Source organism: Dipodomys merriami, unplaced genomic scaffold, assembly GCF_024711535.1.
Source record: "Dipodomys merriami isolate MVZ:Mamm:240054 unplaced genomic scaffold, mDipMer1.0.p SCAF_40, whole genome shotgun sequence".
NCBI classification, from domain to species: domain Eukaryota; kingdom Metazoa; phylum Chordata; class Mammalia; order Rodentia; family Heteromyidae; genus Dipodomys; species Dipodomys merriami.
Window position 1 is genome coordinate 10,595,720 of NW_027205604.1, and position 21,417 is coordinate 10,617,136.

A 21,417-nucleotide genomic window follows, 5' to 3' on the forward strand; every position below is an offset into this window, starting at 1 on the left:
TTATTTGTATAATTCAATTTGTAATCTTAGGGAGTCTTTTAATCTCTGATTCTCTTTTACCCTTGCTAGTAAACATGTGGTACTATTGCTTGGGAATCATAATAAAGTCTCTATGAAAAATGAGAATACAGAAGGAGTGGATTAGATTGAACAATCCATCTGATCTAATCCATTGGATCTAATTTTGATTGGTTCATACTTATGAGTTGTGGATATAGATTTCAAACAGTTGGAAAGAGTGGGTGATTAGTGACATTTTAAGGGTTTAAGAGATTCAACGTTCAACTTCACTGTGTGATTATTTTAGGAGTGGGGAAATGTTCTACTTGAAAGGAAACGGAGGAAGGCTTGAAGTCGCAGAGGTTGTCAGACGCTGGTGTGGTCTTTGAGGAGTTGACTTATTAAAAGAAACCTTATTTAAAGAAAAGACTTATTGAAAGAAGCAAAGAACTGACACTGTCTTTTCTCTGAGTTGAGAATGATGGATGGAAAAAAGAGCATGAAGAAATTTAAATATATATATATGGAGAGAGAGAGAGAGAGAGAGAGAGAGAGAGAGAGAGAGAGAGAGAGAGAGAGAGAGAGAGAGAGAGAGAGAGAGAGAGAGAGAGGGAGGAGAGGGAGGTTGGTTATAACAGGGGGTCCAATTAGATGCCATGGAAAGGGTCAACAGGAAGATGCCAGGGTTCTTAATAAAGTTAAAGGCTGTGACATTGGCTCAGAGCAAGGAAAGGCCCTGAGATGGGAACGGGAGTTCTTGAGAAGAGAGGCCTGGAGAAGTCTGGTGGGCCTCGGGGTTGGGGGCTTGCTAACGCCCAAGGAGCCAATATGGAAGACCCCTGGGCTTATTTCATCACAATAGTGGTAGACAGGGGAGGTGCAGGAGGGAGAGGAGGGAAGGGGATGAAGGTCAGTCCCAGGAGCTGGGGAGTGGGAAGGTGTGGCTGCTTAGGTGCCCAGTTTGGTCATAATGGTGCCTCCAGGCGGGGTGGTGCTGAAGAGGCAATCAGAGGCCCCCAGTGGCCGCATGGCGATGGCTTGCTGGGCCAGAATACCAGGACAGCAGGGGCAGTGAGGCATCGGGTCTTCAGCCAGGCTGTTATGGGAGCGGATCTGGCATGCCCCGCGTCCTTGGTGCGCCCCGTGGCCCGTGGCTCTCAGGTTCGGACTTCCCGTCCTGGTGAGCTCCGGGGCAGGGATCGGGCGCATGCATTCTGGCCGCGCTTTGGGGACGGTAGAGCGCAGGGTTCATTCAGCCAAGGCAAATGTGCGGGCGAGGTGTTGGCAAGGGAAGACTGAGAATTGGGGGACGCGATATGGCTCCTTGGATTGGTGGGAGGCCTGGGTGGAAAGATCATCTCGAGGACGTGTGTGGGGTCAGCTGGGGGGGGGGAAGTGAGGGAGGCCTCTGCCTAGGTCGCCTTGGCAGTCGGCGGGCACTGGGGAGTGTCGGGGACCAAACACCGCAGGCGTGTCCAGTGTGTGCGCGCGTGTGGGCATGTGCGCGCGTGGGTAAAGTTGGTCTAACCCTATTCCAACACCCAAACTTCCTCTGAATTAGACCAATTTCCAATTTGACGAGGGAATTCCCTCCTTCCCCTCCCTCAAAACAGCCCCTAGCTGCTGGCTCATTGAGGTATTTGCGGGCAATTGGAATAAAGTGACACAAATATAACTCCATTCAAAGAACAGCAAAAGAATCCTGGTGAAGGGGGAAAAAAATCCTAACGTGTCTATGATCATCGTTCTGTGTGGCTTTTGTGCACCTGTCCGTTCTGTTCAAGTAGCTTTAGAACCCTGGCTGGCCCGCAATCCAGACGTGCCATGAAGGTAATCAGACCGGACACTTTGGATATGGAAAAAGTGAGATTAAATTATCTGTCACTGGGATAATATTCACAATTTTAAAAACTCCAAGCAAGATGTGTGAGTCCTATGAAACGTGATTACTTCCATCCCAAATTCTTTTCTGCTGTGTTCGGTGCAGAAAACATCTGAGCAGCTAGTTCACAGCATATGGACACTAAAGCAAAACCACAGAGAATAATTAGGCTTAAATGTTCAAAGATGCCTACAGACAGTGCAGTCAGAGATAGAGAGGCTGCCATTGTTCCAGAACCTCATCGACAAATTGGGCAATTGAGCAGACACATTGCACATTGAAATTGGTGTGTGAATTGACGCTGCCTGTATAAATGCATACCACATCCTTGCTTGTTTGTGGATTTTGAATGTTGGTTTTAATAAGGCCAAGGAGAATACATTCAGCTGGCAGGTCTGTTTGGTTTTCTAAAATGTTAATACCAGAGTATTTTAAATGATTATTTGAAATACCTAGATGTGAACCTTACTTCCATATATATATATATATATATATATATATATATATATATATATACACACACATATATATATATATATACATATAATACATATATGTATATAGGTATATATATTTGAAGGCCATGGTGTTTAACGCAAATGATACTTCAAATTTGGCAAATAAGAGAATAATACTGGTTCCTACAGTTGTGTAGCAGAATGGCTCAGTTGGATTTCAGCTTAGACTCAGTCTGTACAAATATTGGGCTTTGTGGGCTTTCCAAAGAACAGAAATGGAGAGTTCACTCAGCCTTACAGCACACTGAATGCGGGCACTCTTTTGACGATTTTCTGATCATGTATAACGGATTCTTATTTCTGGTATGTGTTTTTAAAACTGGTTTGTGTATATTGTGTTTACATTTCCTTCCTTTTCAATCAAATTTTAATTAAGTCTGGGTGTACTTAAGCCGTGATCTCTGACTAGTTTTATATTATTCTTCCACAAATTTTCATACAAGCTGTACCTTAGTGTTATGATATCTTGTTTTTTGTTAGAGACTTAATTAAAATTTCTTTAAACAAGAATCTATACCTGACAAATAATATCTATTTCATTCATAGTTTCCTGGTGGAAAACTGAAATTAAAATTACTGAAGCACGAGAGTCAAGGTAAACAGTTTATGGCTATCTTGCTAGATGAGATGAATGTAGTTCATAGTCCTTGGATTTTCCCTGAATTACATGCAGAAATAAAGTACTAGACTTCTTTATATAGCATAAGGACCCTTAACCAACACCTTCCCTCCCTCCCTTTCCTCCCTTCCTGTCAGAAGCAGGCATGGACTCAAGATCTTTTGCTCTCACTCAGCTTTATCACATACAACTGGAGTTCTACCAGTTGAGCCACACCTCCAGTGCAGCTTTTTGGGGGTTAATTGGAGATAGAATCTCTGGCTTCTAATGGAGCTCATCAGTTCTCAACAGCCTAAATAGCTAGGATTACAGGTCACCCACCCCAGTGACATTTTGATTTATTTTTTGCAATGACATGATTTTGTAATTTTTGTTTTTATGTTTTCTTTGAAAATTTTTGTTTTTTTTTATTGTGAAAATACCATACAGAGGGGTTACAATTACATGAGCAAGGAAATGAGTACATTTCTTATCAAGCATTGTTGCCTCCTTTGTTTCCCCTTCCCATCCCTTCCTATCTCTCCCTCCCCCCCAAGTTGTAAAGTTCGCTTTTCAACATAACATCTTGTACAACTCATTGTTGCAATGAGTCCACCTGTATCCCTATTTACACAATTTGTTTTTTCCCTTCCCCTCCACAGCATCAAATACAGTAAAAACAGGGGCTATACATACGAAGCAACAAAGAAGTCATCTTATAAATGTTAGAATTTTCAAAATTAGTTTTATTCTGTTTTCTTGGAGGTCATTATATGGCAAAAATGCCACCTCACAATGTAATTGCAATGATAACATGTTTTACAGGTGAAGGATTTCAATGTATTGTTTCTTGAACTTTATTGATATGTTCTTCAAACCAGTAAGAATATTTAGCAATACAAAATTCTAAATTGTACTATTCCAGGATATTAAAAGAATATTGAAGGCTAGGAAGGCTCAGTGGTAGAGTGCTTGTCTTGGTATGCATGAGGCCCTGGGTTTGATTCCTCAGCACCATATAAACAAAAAAGCTGGAAGTGGCGCTGTGGCTCAAGTGGTATAGTGCTAACCTTGAGCTAAAGAGCTGAGGCTCAGTGCCCAGGCCCAGAGTTCAAGACCCACGACTGACAAAAAAAAACACCCCAAAACCAAAAAATAAAAAAAAGAATATTGAAAATTTGCTTTATATTTAATACCTTAATTTGAAATTGTTAAGAAACATAAATCATGGTTTTGGACTTGTAATAATTCCAAAGGAAATAACAGGTTTAACTTTGAGTGATTCACATAGTGTGAGTTAATGAGTTATAGAAACATAAATACAATATTCATATAAATGTATGTTGTAAACATACAAAATTTCGTGTATTTTTGTATGAGTGTATATGCACATATGTATATCTATATGCGCATTATATGTAATATTTCTATGTGTATATAAACTTTTCTCTACTTCAGTTTGATCCAGATATGGGAAAGCATCACAAGGACTGTGTCAAGTGTAAGATTTTTAGAGCTCTGTAATTGTAAATGTTTTGAGCAGTGGGTGTGTTGGCTGTTTAAGGGCTTGGGCCTGTGAGTGCTCCAAGAAGCTGCTACGTGAATTGCAGTCAAATGACAATTAGCTTGGACTACCTATCCTTCTCATTGAGTCACAAATATTGGTCATTTTGAAATGCTTACACTTTCCTGACTTAATCAGAAAGCTAAACATCATATTTAAAAGTGATTTGTCTGACATGATTTTCCTTCCAGAGACAGTAAGACAGCCAGTTAAGCACAAGATGGCAAATTCTCCTGGAAGTGAAAAACTCAAGACAAAAGGGAAGACTTGTGGACAGTGTGAGATAAAATCTGCTCTCCTAGTATGTACATTATGGTAAACAATATGCATGGAACTCCCTTGGCCTTACACACCAGTCCCAACTTTATCTCCATTTACAGCCATCTACTTATTCTTACTGGGGTGATGTGCTTTCTAAAATGGATGTCTGCCCTTACTTGCAAATTGTATTTTCTTTTCTTTCCCTCCCTCCCTCCCTCCCTCCCTCCCTCCCTCCCTCCCTCCCTCCCTCCCTCCCTTTCTTCCTCCCTCCCTTCCTTCCTCCCTTCCTTCCTTCCTTCCTCCCTCCCTTCCTTCCTTCCTTCCTTCCTTCCTTCCTTCCTTCCTTCCTTCCTTCCTTCCTTCCTTCCTTCCTTCCTTCCTTTCCCTTCCTTCCTTCCTTTTTTGGTAGTAACACTGGGGTTTGAACTTGGTGCCTTGCTTTGATGCAACTGGATTATTTGCTCAGCTGTTACTCTAGACTTCTAGACCAGCTGTTGGTGGTTTTGTGGAAATGAAATCTAGTGGAATTTTCTGCCATACTTGACTTTGTAATGCAATCCTCTGAATCTTAACCTCTAGCATATTCAGGATTACAGGTGTGACCACTGGCTCCTTGCTTGCATCTTTCTATTCTTGTCTAAGGATCCCACTTTCCACAGTGATTTTCCTTCTTCCAGCCACACCTGTCCACCCGAGCATGCAGCAATGTCTACCATCTAAAGTCAAAACTCAAAGTAAACCCAGAAAGTCCTTTAGATCTCCAAATCTCACTTCTCACTCTATTTTAACAAATTCCTGTGGGACTTGGTCTTTTCTTTTCTTCTTTTTTTTTAATTGTGAAAATACCTTACAGAGGGGTTACAATTACATGGGCAAGGTAATGAGTACATTTCGTATCAAGCATTGTTTCCTTTTCTTTTGTTGATTCCCCTTTCCATCCCTTCCCATCGCCCCCCCCTCACCCTCTGCCTCTGCCAAAGTTGTAAACAATGAGATGTACAAGACATTATGTTGAAAAACGAACTTTACAACATTGTCTTTTCTTGCCAGCTATCATATTTTCTTCCTCTCATTCACTACTCTTGTTAAGATATGGTCTATGAAAGGTAAACAAATGCTTTTTGAAAGGTTATGTCAAGAATCAGAATGGTATTTTTTTGGGGGGGTCCGGTCATGGAGCCTGAACTCTGGGCCTGGGCGCTGTCCCTCAGCTCTTCAGCTCAAGGCTAGCGCTCTACCACTTGAGCCACAATGCCACTTCTGGCTTTTTTTCTTTTTGCTTATGTGGTGCTGAGGAATTGAACCCAGGGCCTCAGGCATGCAAGGCAAGCGCTCTACCACTGAACCACCTTCCCAGCCCCACAGAATGGTATTTAACCACAGAAAAAGCCTCTTCTGATCTACCACACAGGACCTGCTAGGCTAGTGTCTAAACTGCAGATTCAGTACTGTCTGTTCTTTAACTTTATGTAAATGGGTTGGTAGAGTACACACAGACACACAGACACACAGACACGCACACACACACACACACACACACACACACACACACACACACACACACACACACACACACCATCCCTTGGCCTTATTTCCTCCATATGGTGATTAATCTATGTTGTTAAATTTATTTATAGTATGTTCATTTGTATTACTAAGCATTCTTCCTTCATGGTATAGATAGCTATATGACATTTGTTTACCCATTCATGTTATATAGATCTTGTTGATTATATTCCCTTAAAAATTATTAAGTGAAACTGAAAGAAGACAGTTAAAATATTTTTGATGATTCTCGAAGTTTTCATTGGTGCAAATATTGAACAGCCAAAGAATTGTAATGAGAACTGGGTACTATCCGGGCTCTGTGGCTCATGCCTATAATTCTAGCTAGGGAGGAAGCTGAGATCTGAGGATTGTGGTTCAAAGCCAGCCTGGGCAGGAAAGTCCATGAGATTCTTATCTCCAATTAATGACCAGAAAACTGAAAGTAGCACTGTAGCTCAAGGGGTAGAGGGTTAGCCTTGAGCTGAAGAGCTGAGGGACAGTGCCCAGGCCCAGAATTCAAGTCCCATGACTGACAAATATAAAAGAAAGAAAGAAAGAAAAAAAACCAAACTGGGTACTGGTAGCTCATGACTAAAATCATAGCTATTCAAAAGGCTGAGATCTGAGGATTATAGTCTGCAACCAGCCTAAGCAGACAAACCCAAGAGAGTCTTATGTTCAATTACTGTAAAAAAAAGATACTAGAGGGGCAGCTCAAGTGGTAGAGCTCCAGTCTTGATTGAAAATGTAAAGCAAGAGCTTGAGGCTCTGAGTTTGAGCCTCAGTACCAGCACAATTCCATTTCTGGCTTTTAGCTGGTTAATTCAAGATAAGAATCTTGCAGATTTGTCTGCTTCAAAGTGGGCTGATCAGCCTCTTGAGTAGCTAGGATCTTAGGTACTCAGCCAGTTAATCCATTTTTGTTCAGGATTTTTGCATCTATATTTATCAAAGATAAATCATTTGTTCGTTGTGACTATGTCTAGTTTTGGTATTAGGCTACTGCTGGCCTCATAGAATGAGCTTATTTACTTGAGTCTTCTTTTTTGTTTCAATGTTTTTTTATTGTGAAAATAATGTACAGAGGGGTTACAATCACATGAGCAAGGTAATGAGTGCATTTCTTATCAAGCATCCTTGCCTCCTCCTTTGTTTTTTCCCTACCATTCCTTCCCTCCCACCTCCACAACTACATCCCCTCCCCCTCACCCCCCACTCCCTTCTCCTAAATTGTAAACTTCTTTTTTCTTTTTAAAATTTTTTTAAATAAGTTTTTTTTATTGTGAAAATACTGTAGAGGGGTTACAATTATATGAGTAAGGTAATGCGGACATTTCTTATCAAGCATTGTTGCCTCTTCCTTTGTTTTCCCCTACCATCCCTGCCCTCCTATCTCCATGACTACACTCCCCCCTCCCCTCCTTGACTCTCCTGCCCCCCACCTAAATTGTAAAGTTTGTTTTTCAACATAGTATCTTGTACATCTGTACATCTCATTGTTGCAATGAGTCAACTTGTATCTCTAATTAGCTTTTTTTTTTTTTTTTTTAGTCCATCATGGGGCTTGAACTCTGGGCCTGGGTGCTTTCCCTGAGCTCTTCAGCTCAAGGCTAGCACTCTACCACTTGAGCCATGGTACCACTTCTAACCTGTATCCCTATTTAAACAAATTGTTTAAATAGGGATACAGGTTGACCCATTGCAACAATCCTTTTTTTTGTATTTAGTTGAGCTCGACACTTCCTGAAAGCTATGGTACATCCTGTGTGGTGTAATAGGGCTGGAGCTGGAAATAAAGAATCCCACCCCCCTTTTTTTGTTGGTCATGGGGCTTGAACTCTGGGCCTGGGAGCTGTCGCTCAGCTCTTCAGCTCAAGGTGAGCCCTCTACCACTTGACCCACAGTGCCACTTCCTTTTTTTCTGGTGCTTTATTGGAGATAAGAGTCTCACAGCCTTTCCTGCCTGGGCTGGCTTTGAACGGTGATCTTCAGATCTCAGCCTCCTGAATAGCTATTATTACAGGCATGAGCCACTGGTGCCTGCTCTTCCATTTGCTTTTGTTCTGTACTTTTTGTGCTGGAATTAAGGCTTGAACTCGGGGCCTCATGCTTTGCTTGATTTTTTTTAAACCATAACTGACATGCTACTTTTTTTTTTTTTTTTTTTTTACCAGTCTAGCTTTTTACTGGTTAATCACAGATGGAATCTTTCAGACTTTTCTGCTTTAGTGGACTTGAATCTGAAATCCTCTGGCTCTCAGCTTCCAGAAAAGCTAGGATTAAAGACAAGAGAGGCTCTGGTGCCCAGATCTATACTTGTCTTATAAAAAAACCCCTAAACAAGGATTTTCTTGGAGCTGCAATGAAAACAAAATTTCATGATAGCTGTCAAAAATACAATAATAAACTATTTAAAATGTGGGTTAGGCTGAAGTAAAGCAGAGTCAGGTTATATTATCTTTGGTTCTTAGAGTCTAGCATTACTTCTAACATTGCTGAGTGGATAGTAGGACTTTATTTTATTTTCCTGGCCTTCCTTGGGGACAAATGGCACACTGGAGATCAGTTAAAAATCTGTATTTTGAAAGTTTAAGGCCCAGTTCTTCCTATTAATGTTATATGACATTTGCAGATCATAATTCTATCGAGGTTTTCTCATTTCTAAAACAAGATCAACATTAATCTATTTTGAAAACTAATATTAATTATTAATTATTCATATTAATGAGCCAACATGTCTTTGAGCTGGCATGCTGTGACTCAGGGAAGGGACGATGGCATGTGTGTGATGTACAGTGGAAGGTGACGCGCCACATGACTTAGTGACAGAAGATCCTATTTTGGTGGCAAAGATAAATTTCAACTCTTCCCAACTGCTTATTTATTAAAGATAATGGAAGTGGCTTTAGGCTATTTCCACACGTCCAAAGTGAAAGCAATAGTGAGAGACTATAGATTAATTTGGCCTACATGGAAAACTGAAACTCAGCTGGGTTTTGCAGGCGTGGTAGAACCGCTCTGGAATTCCTGAGGTGGGCAAGGCGCGTGATAACCCAGAGCTCTGAGCTGAAGATGTCTGCCTGTGAGGGACACATTCTTATCAACGATTTTTGTGTTTTCCTGCCAGGGTTACAAGCTGCTTAAGAAGATGTTTCCATTTTGTAGGCATTTTAACCCCATTGAAATCCAAATATGCTTGTATAACCAAAGACAGAAGAAAGCTGACTCTGCAACTCTAGCTTTGATCTTCCAGCTTACAAAGATATGCTTGGTTTGCTTCCATTTAAGATCTGTTAACAAATACTTGCCTTAGAATTACATGCTGGAATGCATTTCAGATTACACTCTACTATAGGAAGGGCCAAATGCGAGAAAGTCACTGACAACTGAGAAGGTATTTTAAAGTAAAACAATGCAGAACACATTTGGAAATCTATATTAATGTAATACTACTACCATATTTGAAATTAGAGATTTTAAATTTAGGCTGCACTTAGAATCATGCAACTAGGATGATGATATCGTGATTTGCTGGAGACCCCGTAGCTCTTGAAATGAGATCACAGAGGGTTCACGTTTCTTTTTCTTCTAGTTAAGTAACAGATCCCATTTTGTATAGTTAATCACTTTTAGATGTATGCATTAGGAGTTTGATAAATATTAGGCCATTCAGTAATTTGAAATATTAGATTTTACTTTAAGCCGGTTTTATCAAGGTTTTTCCAGTAAGTGGTTGGTACTATAATTAATAGTCAGAGGCTGCGTTAATGGTTATTAATGTATCTTGTGGCTAAAAGCTTGAGGTTGGAGTGAGGGGCGGGTTCAACTTCTGTCTGCATCACTGCATTGGCTTGGATTATTGTGGACAGATTCTCATTCACTGTGTTCCTTTTTTTTTTTTTTAACCTTGAATGCACATGGAGATGCACTCACTCATCTGAACCTTACAGGGCTGTTGTGAAGACTAAGTAAAATTAAATGTGTAGAAGCCTCTACAACAGAGTCCCAATTCATTCAAAGTTGAAGATAGGCCAGGTGCAGGCTCATGCCTGCAACCCTAGCTCCTCAGAAGGCTGAAATCTGAGGACCAGGGTTCAAAGCCAGATGGAACAGGAGACTCTTATTTCTAATTAAACACTACAAAGCCAGAAGTGGAGCTGTCCTCAAGCAGCAGAGAACTAGCCTTGAGCAAAAACTGCCCAGCGTTGTCACCCAGGCTTTGAATTGAAACCCCATGACCAGAATGGGGAGGGGGGAGGGGAGAAAGGAAAAAAGTTCAGGATATGGCTAATGCTATTTTAGTTTAACTCACCTTTGCTAGTTTCATCTTAGTACATAAAATGTCTTCTATCTTTATTCTCTTTATGGTGTCATTCCAATCATTTTATATTTGATAAACTTTTCTAACTATTGCAAGCAACCAGATCTTCACAGGGGGACTTTTGGCATAAAATTAGTGAACAAGTAAAATTAGTAGACAAGGTTTTCTGGGATAGGTGACTCGACTATAATCCCTGGCACCTGGAAGACTGAGAGGGGGAGGATCATGGTTGGAGGTCAGCCCAGGCAGGAAAGTTCTTGTGACCTCATTTCAAGCTAGAGTTGGGCACAGTGGTGTACACCTCTCATCCCAAGCCATGTAGGGATTTGAGACTGGGTCTCACAGAACCACGAACTCTTTGTCAAGGCTTCCTGAACATTCTCTCTCTCTCTCTCTCTCTCTCTCTCTCTCTCTCTCTCTCTCTCTCTCTCTCTCTCTCTCTCTCTCTCTCTCTCTCTCTCTCTCTCTCTCTCTCTCTCTCTCTCTCTCTCTCCCCCCGCCCTCCTGCTTGTATCTCCTGCTTGCTTGCCTGCACACTTTTTCAGATGTGGGGTCTGAGCCACTGCTCTGTTGTTTATCATATTAGCAGTGGGGTTGTTACAAGGTAGAAAATCACTTTATTTGTGGTAATTAAGGAAAGAATTGGTCTGTTTTCCCTCTACTTTCAGTCATGTTTGAACGGCATTAGCCACAGGTATATTTCACTTTTGAAGATCTTACGCCTGAAAAAAAAATCATCAGTGTCATTTAAAATTACATTTTAACATCCTAGAGAATTGGGAAGTCATTGTAGCAGTTAAAAACATTGTGGGCATTGGGATACAGCCCTTTCAGTTTTTTTCTGCACACAGTATATTCATTGTAAGCCTTTTAAAGAATACTTTATAAACTGTATTGTGAGAATCAATGAGTGATACCTTTCATAGAAGTGTCTGGCTACATATTTTGTTTACAATGAACTATGTTGTGTAAATGCCCATATAAGTCAATAAATAAGTCACTAAAAAGAACTGTTCTATGAAATAAATTGATCAGTAATATGATTCATGCTACTTCTTTAAAACCAGGTCGAATAGTTAAGTGTGAAACTATTGGGTTGTGTTGTATCTTAATTAGAAACCCTACATACATATATGAACCTATCTTGCAGCTACTGCATTAATTTTAAGGAAGCAATTAGAGTTTACACATTAGTTGTCCTGAAAGGTTGAAATCTTATTTTTGGGTGGCTGTTTTATCCTGATGACGTGGAGGTAAGCTGTGTGTGATTCGAGTATGAGACCAATGATATTGCAGTTAAACTTTTTCTCAAAATCACACCCATGTACCATGTTCTTTGAAGGTATGCCTTGAATGTGGTGAAGATTATTGCACAGGCTGCTTTGCTAAAATTCACCAGAAGGGGGCACTCAAGCTCCACCGAACAACACTTTTACAGGTAGGCCTTTCTACAATGTTTGACTGCAGTGTATTTATAATTTATTTCAATGTAAAGGCATTTAAAATAGTATTGAGAATTCTAGATGATTTATACTCTTTTCTAAAATTCTATTATGTACAGACAGTCGTGACATATATCTTAAACTTATTTAATTGAACACTAATCAAGGTTCTATTTTGCTATTTAAACTGTTTTAATATAGGTCCTAAAACATTTTAGCTTGATTAGAGTCTTTAGATTATGCATTCTTCCTGTACACTTGACATTTAAAATTGGGCAATTTTCCTCTCTATTGTGGTTTTAAATGAACACATGACTTATTTTACAAATTATTTCTACCTAGTTTATTAGTAAAATCTCCAGTTTCCTTTCATGTATATTGTAGAGAATTTTGTCTTTGTCATTACATTTTGACATCCTAGAGGAGTGAGTTAGGCTCACAAGCTTCTACTTTGCTTCTGGGAACTTTTATTTACTCCTATGTATTCATCTTTGTTTTGCCTGTTTTTCTAAGTCGAATCGAATCTTTTAAATGCCAGGCCAATGGAAATCCTGATTGTTCAACAATAGCTTCAGTTAGATACAGAGATATTTATGTAACTAGCTGTATTTAGTGATGCATTGATTTGTCATCTATTTAATTCATTTCTTTTCAGTAATTTACTCAACATGTATTCCTAGGTGCCTTCTGGCAGGAGTTCCTGCCAGGCACTGACTTCACCAAGGCGGATATTTGGGGGATCTTGCTCGCCAGGTCTTGCAGATAAAGTCAAGCAGGGACGAAGCCTTTGTAGAGTGGGTTAAGGATTCTTGTACCCAGACTAAGGGAGATGAGCATAGCGGGGTTTAAAATGATCATTGGTAGATTTCAATTGCCAGGAGTCTTCTCAGTACAAATATTGAGAACATTCAATTATGCTGACATAAGCTAAGGTCATCATAAAACATCAAACAGGGAGTGGCGCTGTGGCTCAAGTGGTAGAGCACTAGTCTTGAGCACAGAGAGGCTCAGGGACAGCGCTTGGGTCCAGAGTTCAAGTCCCATGATCCCCCCCCCCCCAAAGAGAGAGAGAGACAGAGAGAGACAGGAGAGAGAGAGACAGAGAGAGAGAGAGAAGAGAGAGAGAGAGAGAAGAGAGAGAGAGAGGGAGAGAGAGAGAGAGAGAGAGAGAGAGAGAGAGAGAGAGAGAGAGAGAGAGAGAGAGAGAGAGAGATTGAGCTGGACACCTGTTGCTCATACCTGTAACCCTAGCTACTCAGGAGGCTGACATCTGAGGATCACGATTCAAAGCCAGCGTGGGGGAGGAACATACAAAGAAACAAAAAAAATCCCTGTTTTCACTGTATTTGATGTCAGTGCCCTGCATCTTGTATATACACTTCTCTAGCTTTGGGAGGGGAAGGGGGAAAAAAAAACCAAAATGCTTAAATAGGGTACAGGTTGACACATTGTAACAATGAGATGTACAAGACACTATGTTGAAAAACAAACTTTACAATTTAAGTGGGGGAGAGAGGAGTTGGGGAGGTAGGGAGGGAAGGGATGATAGGGGAAAAACAAAGGAGGAGGCAACAATGCTCAATAGGAAATATACTCATTACCTTGCTCATGGAACTGTAACCTCACTGTATAGTATTTTTACAATAAAAAACGTATCAAAAAAAGGGGCTGGGAAGATGGCTCAGTGGTAGAGTGCTTGCCTTGCACACACAAGGCCCTGGGTTCCATTCCTCAGCACCACATAAGCAGAAAAAAAAAAGTCAGCTTGGGCAGGAAAGGCTGAGACTCTTATCTCCAGTTAACCACCAGAAAACCGGAAGAGGCGCTGTGGCTCAAGTGGTAGAGCGCTCACCCTGAGCTGAAGAGCTGAGGGACAGCACCCAGGCCGAGTTCAAGCCCCATGGACCCCCCCCCCACACACACACAATCAAACATACCTAATTTATGTACCAGAGGTCAGGTACTGAGAATCATCCTTCAGTATGTTCAGCTTTCAGGGAGAAATGACAGAGGGTGAATAAGATACAAATCTACCTCTTCCTTTCCTGAAGGGATTAAAATGAGCTGATCTTATAAAATGAAAATATACCCTTTTTATATTGAAAGTGAACTTTACAACTTTGGTGGGGTGGAGGAGGGGGGAGTTGGGGAGGTGGGAAGGGAAGGGATGGTAGGGGAAAAACAAAGGAGGAGGTAACAACGCTCAATAGGAAATGTACTCACTACCTTACTCATTTAACCGTAACCCCTCTGTATAGCATCTTTACAATAAAAAATGTATAGTAAAAAAAGAAAATATATCTTTTTTGAAAATATATCTTTAAACAATTATTTTATTGTAAAGATGCTGTACAGAGGGGTTTAAGTTACAAGAGTAAAGCAATGAGTACATTGCTTGTCGAGCATTGTTGTTATCTGACCATAGAAGATGATGCTAAGTGAAATGAACCCCAAGATATGAAAATGTATCTTCAGAAAAATGAGTCTAGGGCTGGGATGTAGCTCAGTAACAAAGCCCTTGTGTAGTAAGTGCAACGTTCTGGTTTGATCCTTAGCATAAAAGAAAGAAAGAAAAAAGGAAAGAAAGGAAGGAAGGAAGGAAGGAAGAAAGAAAGGAAGGAAGGAAGAAAGGAAGAAAGAAAGAAAGACAGAAAAAAATAGAATTAAACCCCCAAAGAACAAAAAGAAAACCCTTTAAAAAGTGAGTCTAGTTGCTTATGTATACACAATATAGGATTTAATTGAAAAGGCTCCACTTAGAAAATAATACTACAGATCCCCTATTGGAAGTCAGTATGAGGCTTTCCTCCTTCACTGTTTGTTCACCTGTGTCTAAGTTGCCACTCAGTGAAGTTCAGCCCCATGTGAGCTCATGAGGGGATACAAAGCAGAATAAGACATGGTAGCTGTTTGGTAGCTAAGCACTAGGGCCCTTGTCTGTTCTCTTTTCTTTCCCTCCCTCCTTCCCTCCCTCCTCCCTTCCACTCTCCCTTCCTCCTTCCCTCCTTCCCTCCTTCCCTCCCTCCCTCCCACTCTCTCTCTCCTCTCTCTCTCTCTCTCTCTCTCTCTCTCTCTCTCTCTCTCTCTCTCTGTCTCTGTCTCTGTATTTTAACATGCCATGGCTTCTTGTTCCCCACATGTTGATAGCATATGGATTGAATCTCACAGAGGATACTTTAGAACATTCAGGTTTTTCTATCTCACATTATTATCATAATGAAAACGCACTTCCTGTTATAACTTAGAATGGGACCATAACTTACAGATCATGCTCTTATAAAATTCTAAAATGTATGATCCACTTTTTATAATTAAAAATCAGCTGTTGATTCAAATTCCTTTGTGCTGGGCAGCACCTATGCACAGAGCATTTAGAAAGATCTGGAGACTCGTCTCCATTCTTACTAAAGTATAATTGACAGTTCCTAATTGTATTCGTTTACGATGTACATTCTGTTGATTTGCTATCTGTGTATGTAGTGAAGCTATCTCCAAAATCAAGCTAACAAATCTATCAATAGCTTCATCATTTTCTTTTTTTCTCTTCTTCCTTCTTTTTTTCCCCATTTGTTCTGCTGCCAGCATCACATTTTCCAGTTTTGATTTCAGAGGAGGAAAGGCTGCTAAGCCACAAATAGCAAAATGATATTTCAGTTTCTAGTGAATCTTAAATTGTAGAAGACACATTTATTTTCAAAAGTTAGTTTGAATAGATTTCATATGTGTAGAAATTAAAAGGCATATTGAATAATCATGCATTGTGGCTACGCTGCTTCTAATGCAAGGGTTCATTAAGTTAAATAATAGTAAGTGTTGGGGTTAGTGTTGGGAGTTGGGGTTAAGGTTGCGATTGGGTTTGGGATTAGGATTAGGGCAGAGGTTGGAGTTGGAGTTAGAGCTGGGGTGGGGTTAGTGTTAGAGCTGGGTTAGGTTTGGGTTTAGAGTTTGGGCTGGGGTTAGAGTTGGTTAAGGGTTCGTGTTTCTCCTTTGTGTTGCCCTCCAGTCTGTGGGTGCTGAAGTTAGTTGCTGCTTATATACTGGGTGCATTCCTTAGTCTGCCTTTGCCATTAAGGAGGTGGAGTTGTGATGTTTGACACAGAAATGCCATTCTGGACACCAATTCTATTGTATTGCTATTGCTGTCTTTCTATATCACAGCATTTCACCTGCTGACAGAGTTGAGGAATGAAGGACTTTGAAGGAAAAAAATCCTTTCCAAGTAATTCAAGTAAATGGGTCCTCTAAAAATTGTAAATTTAATAGTTAAACTCCACACTTGTGTTTGAAATTAGGCAGGACTTTTGGGATGATTTGAATTAGTTTGTCTAGAAGAATTTCCTTCAGGTTTATTCAGTTCATAGAAGATTATATTATCCTCTTTTTTTTTTTAAGTTTGAGTCATGTTTCTTTGTGTTTATACAGATGCTTTTTCTATAAGGAAGAAAAAATAGTGATATCCTGTGCCATATTTATATGTTTGCCAATAGTAATCATTGCATCTAAATGGGTATGTCATATGTCAGACTGGTTGTATTACCTGTTCTTTGTTAGAAGTCGTGTCATACCACAATGTTGATCTTGACTACATGTAATAACAATGGCATAAATAAACAAATACCTTTGATGGAAACCCTTCAAAAGGATTTCCATATTCCCTCTCAACTTTGTAAATAGATTATTTATTGCTATTTAAGTTATTGTTTTGATTACTTGTGATTAAAACACTTATTAAAAGAAGTATCCAATAGCTCAGACATTATGCATAGCTATGCAGTTATTGTTCTGATTCATCCCTTTTCCCCCTCCTATTATGGACTTGATCCATTCCTTGCCATCAAATCTGGTCTTCAATTGTCCCGCTGCCATTTTCCCCCATGTCTTTTTATTTCCCCAGTAACCTTATTGCTCCTCTCTCCTTTTGCCCAACTCTCCCCCTTCTCCTTGAGTACATGTGAGAGTTATTGCCGAATTCGATGGCCACTTGGTTGTTGATGAGCTGCATAGACTTCATTTATGCAGGGTTAGTGTGTTTGAATCTTTCTATCATTTTATAGCTATGGAAGTCATGGGTATTGTTGATTGCTGAATTCCTACCTAATGTGAAAAGCGAGGACAGACAGGTGACAAGTGACACCAGTCCATATGGCCTAGAGCTCAAATGAATGACAAATGGCTTTTATACTTTGTTTTTCTAGTGTATGATGCAGTTGCTGGTTATTGGGAAATGTAGCTGTATTTGACAGCTGTAAACAATTCCATTCCTCATTCTGAAGTCCTGTAAATCTACAACTCAGTCATAGATTTACAAGTACTGGCATGTCTTGTTTTAGTTAAATGATGGATCTTTGAAAATTTGAAGGCAAGCTGTTACTATATCCATGTTGACTAAATTCAAAGGACATTTAGTTTGATTTAGGATGGATTTATGGCGGTGATTCCAAGCATCTAGTGTCTTTACCTTCTTTGACTTCTGGTAAATAATTAATTATGCTCACGTTAGGCAGAGGTGAAAAGGAATGGCTAAATATGAACATTCTATTTCTATGTATAGAAAGGCCATCCTCACTTAAGCTGAAAAGGAACTGTTTTCAGGTCATAAGTATGGTTTCAATATGTCAGATATTTCCATTTCCTTTTCATAACTATTCAGATTGGAGAGACCAGGGTATCAAAAAGAATAGAAGAATGGAGAGAAGAACTAAGAGATATTCTATTAAGTATGACATGTACATAGGCAGTTTGATTCAATAAATCATTAACGGATTATGATAGGCATCTTTTATTAATTGACAAGAAGATACTTTAGTAGGCTAGCCTAGACAAAGAGTTATCAAGACCCAATCACAACAAATAAGCCAGGCATAGTGGTTCATTTCTGTAATCCCAGATAAACAAAGATGAGGATGATGATCCAAGGCTGACTTGGGGCAAAAGTATGAGCCTCTACCTGAAGAAAATAGAGTAAAAGGGATGCTATATGAAAGAATTCATACAGTGTCTGCATAGCAAGCATAGGCCCAGAAGTCAAATTCCAGTACCATTCAAGGTCCAAAGGGAAACAATAGCAATAGTGAAATGGGTAGATCTTGAAGAGGCAAATATCTAGGTCAATATTCCATGTTTTCTGGTATCTCAAAAAAATATACCTGTAGAAACATGGATATGCTGGGGAATAAGCGTTTGCCTGAACATACAAGAAAACAAATGACTAGACGAAATCTCAGTAAATGTCACAATACCATGTGTGCTTCCTAAGTCTATAGTAGCTTATTTTTGTTGTTTGCTGTTTAACAATCGACAATGGACATGATGGCTTTCTACTGCACACTGTCCCTATCTGGATATGGAGGAGAAAGCACCACTTTCAGGTTTGGATTTTCTCAAAATTACTTGGATGGTCTTCAGTGGGGTGCCTGTCTCTCCTCATTAGCACCTTGCTCTCTCCCTCTGTGGCTCCTTGTGGAGTCCCCCCCCCTTCATGCCTTTCTGAAGTTGCTCATCCCAAGAAGAGCCTACTGTAGGCTTTGTCTGTTTTCTGGTTCTCTAACTAAATGCCATAGGCTTTGTCACTTATTAAAGATAGGTTGAGGGGCTGGCAGGAACTCTGCCAAGTTCTGAGGTGGTGCCAGACATTGGGACATCGTGTGGTAGGAAAGGGGTTTATAACACGAGATAGAGCATGCGTTAACTGAAATAGGATAGACTCTGAGGTAACTCAAATGATGTAATTCCTTACACAAATGAAGTCAAAGCCCAACAAATTCAACACCAGGAAACTTACAAGAAGGGGGTGGGGCCTTGAGGAGAAACGGTAGATGAATGAAGGGGAGAAGGGGGAGAACACAGTTAGAAATTCACTGTAGATGCTGCAAAATTAAGAAAAGTAAAGGAGGAAGAGGTAAGAGTAGGGCTGAGAATGTTAAAACGCGTGACATTGATCAAGATGCACTGTATTTATAAACTGCTTTGTAAATTGGCAACTCCTTTGTAAAGATAATAGAAAAAATAAGAGATTTGCAATACACACACACATATGAGACAGAGCCAAATTTATGTGATCTATTGTATTTGTTATGTGTTATGTATTACACATTGTATTCATGTGATCTGTGTATGTGCATTTATGTGATCTACTGTCCAGAGAACCTGTCAGTCTATTGATTTACCCATGAATGGATTAGTCCATCCATATACTCTTGTCTTCCTGACTTAATCAACTCTTAACATCTCACCTGCTCTCACATCTTACTGTCTCACATTGGGGGTTACGTTTCCATATACTTTTTTTTTGTGGGGGAAGGGAAGCATTATAACAAATTATAACACAGCCCCATAAGATCCACTCCTCCTCAATTTGGAATCACCTCTGACTGGCCATTGTATGCTTGGCAGTGAAGCGCAGTTTCAAAACCTGTCCAGAGGGTTGTTGGGTGTCCAGAGGGTAATGAGAAACTCTGAGTCTTTAAAGGGTAACTTTGGGCAGAGTGGTGTGGAGCATGCTCAGTTGTTCTTCTCAAAGTCATCAAAGTGATGGACAAGATTATAAAGCCATGTGCATTGATGGTCCTTTACTTTTGGAAGGCCTGGATACCTGTAAAGGACCATCAATGCACATGGCTTTATATTACAGGTTATCAAATGCCTGAAGAAAACATACTGACTTGCCAGTTACATCCATTAATTGATATGATATTATAGAATCATATAAATGCATATTAACAACTAGATATTGTCCTTTTTAATTTAGTTCTTAAATATGCACAACTCCGTTTCCTTGTATTAAAGGTAGGTGTCCACTGCTTTCAATATGATTGCTGCCACTTAGTCCTTTCTTGGGAAAAGGAGTTTTAGAACTACACTGCTACTAACCACTCTTGTGTCCTATCTTCGGATGCATTTCAGTCCTTTCAGAAGGACTGATTCCTGTGCATTGCTATGTTCTCAGCACCTGGACTTGTGCAAACAAATCCATGTTTGAATAGAGAAGACCATTGCATTGTGGTTTTGATGGTTTGCACTTCCTTGATGTCCAATGGTGTCCTGTGTCTTCGTGTGGATTGCTTGGAGAAATAATGAAAGTAGTTGAGGAGGAGTATTGAGTCTGAATGTGAGACAGTTTAAGTACTATGCAAATCATTGCAGTTACAGCTGATGATGAATGTTTGATGTCAGTATGGAGAGATCAGGGAAAGCAGTGAAGACAACCGGCAGAGGCAGGGACAAGGGGCAGGGGACATCTAATTGCACCGAGAACAAAGGGCAAACTCCTGAGTGACTGAGCAGTGTATCACAGGAACAGCTGACAGGAGGCAGGGTCGCTGGTTTTCAGCCTTAGGTACAGCTGTCCCCGGTCAACTCAAAGGGAGAGCCAGGCTTTTCTTTCAGACCGACCTGATATATGCAAGCTCAGAACCTGGCAGGGCTGTTGAGAAGAACAGATTATATGACAATTGATATAAAAAGTGTTCTGCTCATGGCAGGAGCTGCATATATTAGACTTTATTAGTCAGGGGAAAGGAGTGGTAGAAATTCAATGCTCTTCCTGTGTCTGTTACATTTAAAGCCTAGAAGGCAAAGTTATGTTGGTGACAATCTGCCCCAAGAATGAGTGGAAATATTTGCTTAATGTTTAGAATATTTTTTCATAGCTTTATGCAGGGATGATTGAAATAGAGAACACCGATGTTTACATCCAGACAGATTTTGACATATTAATGTACCCATGATATCACCATAATTATGACAATGAACATACGAATTTACTTCCCCATATGTATGCATGTGTGTACATGGTTCTATGTAGATATATGTATGCATTTATGTGTAGATGTATGTTTATGTGTATGTATGTGTGTTAGAAACATTTAACATGGACCAAGAAGAGGCATACTAAATGAAGTAAATAAGGCAGGAATGGACATATAACTCCACTTGCTGTGGTCTGTAACATAGCTTTATGGAAGACAGAGGGATGCCTGGCTCAGTGGATCTTGAACGTGGGACAGAGGCAATTCTGTTCACAGGCAGCATTCTAGAATCAGCCAAAGTGTTTAACAGCTGGTAGACAGATAAAAAAAGGTGTGGTACACAGATACCACGTACTATTACTCTGCTAGAAGGAAAAATCAAGTTATATCATCCACGGGAAAATAGAACTGGAAGCCATTATATTGAGCAAGACAAATAGCACTGGAAAAAGCGAAATACTGCATGTTCTCACTCATGTATGGGACCGAGGCTTAAAACAGCGATGTTGCTGCTGCTGCTGCTGGTGATGATGATG

At 40.1% G+C, this 21,417-nt stretch overlaps 1 protein-coding gene across 2 annotated transcripts in view; it reads left to right on the forward strand.

Moving 5' to 3' along the window:
• The window catches only part of Zbbx (zinc finger B-box domain containing), an 82,003-nt gene that overhangs the window by 14,832 nt on the left and 45,754 nt on the right, over window positions 1-21,417 (forward strand). The window contains exons 1-4 of one of the 2 annotated variants that reach the window (XM_069991948.1): window positions 996-1,180; window positions 2,947-2,995; window positions 4,754-4,863; window positions 12,035-12,130. In XM_069991948.1, the coding sequence (XP_069848049.1) occupies window positions 4,783-4,863; window positions 12,035-12,130 (177 nt within the window). In that variant the 5' untranslated portion in view covers window positions 996-1,180; window positions 2,947-2,995; window positions 4,754-4,782. Of the gene's footprint in view, window positions 1-995; window positions 1,181-2,946; window positions 2,996-4,753; window positions 4,864-12,034; window positions 12,131-21,417 lie in introns of those variants that run through there. The other variant, XM_069991947.1, reaches the window with a different exon arrangement.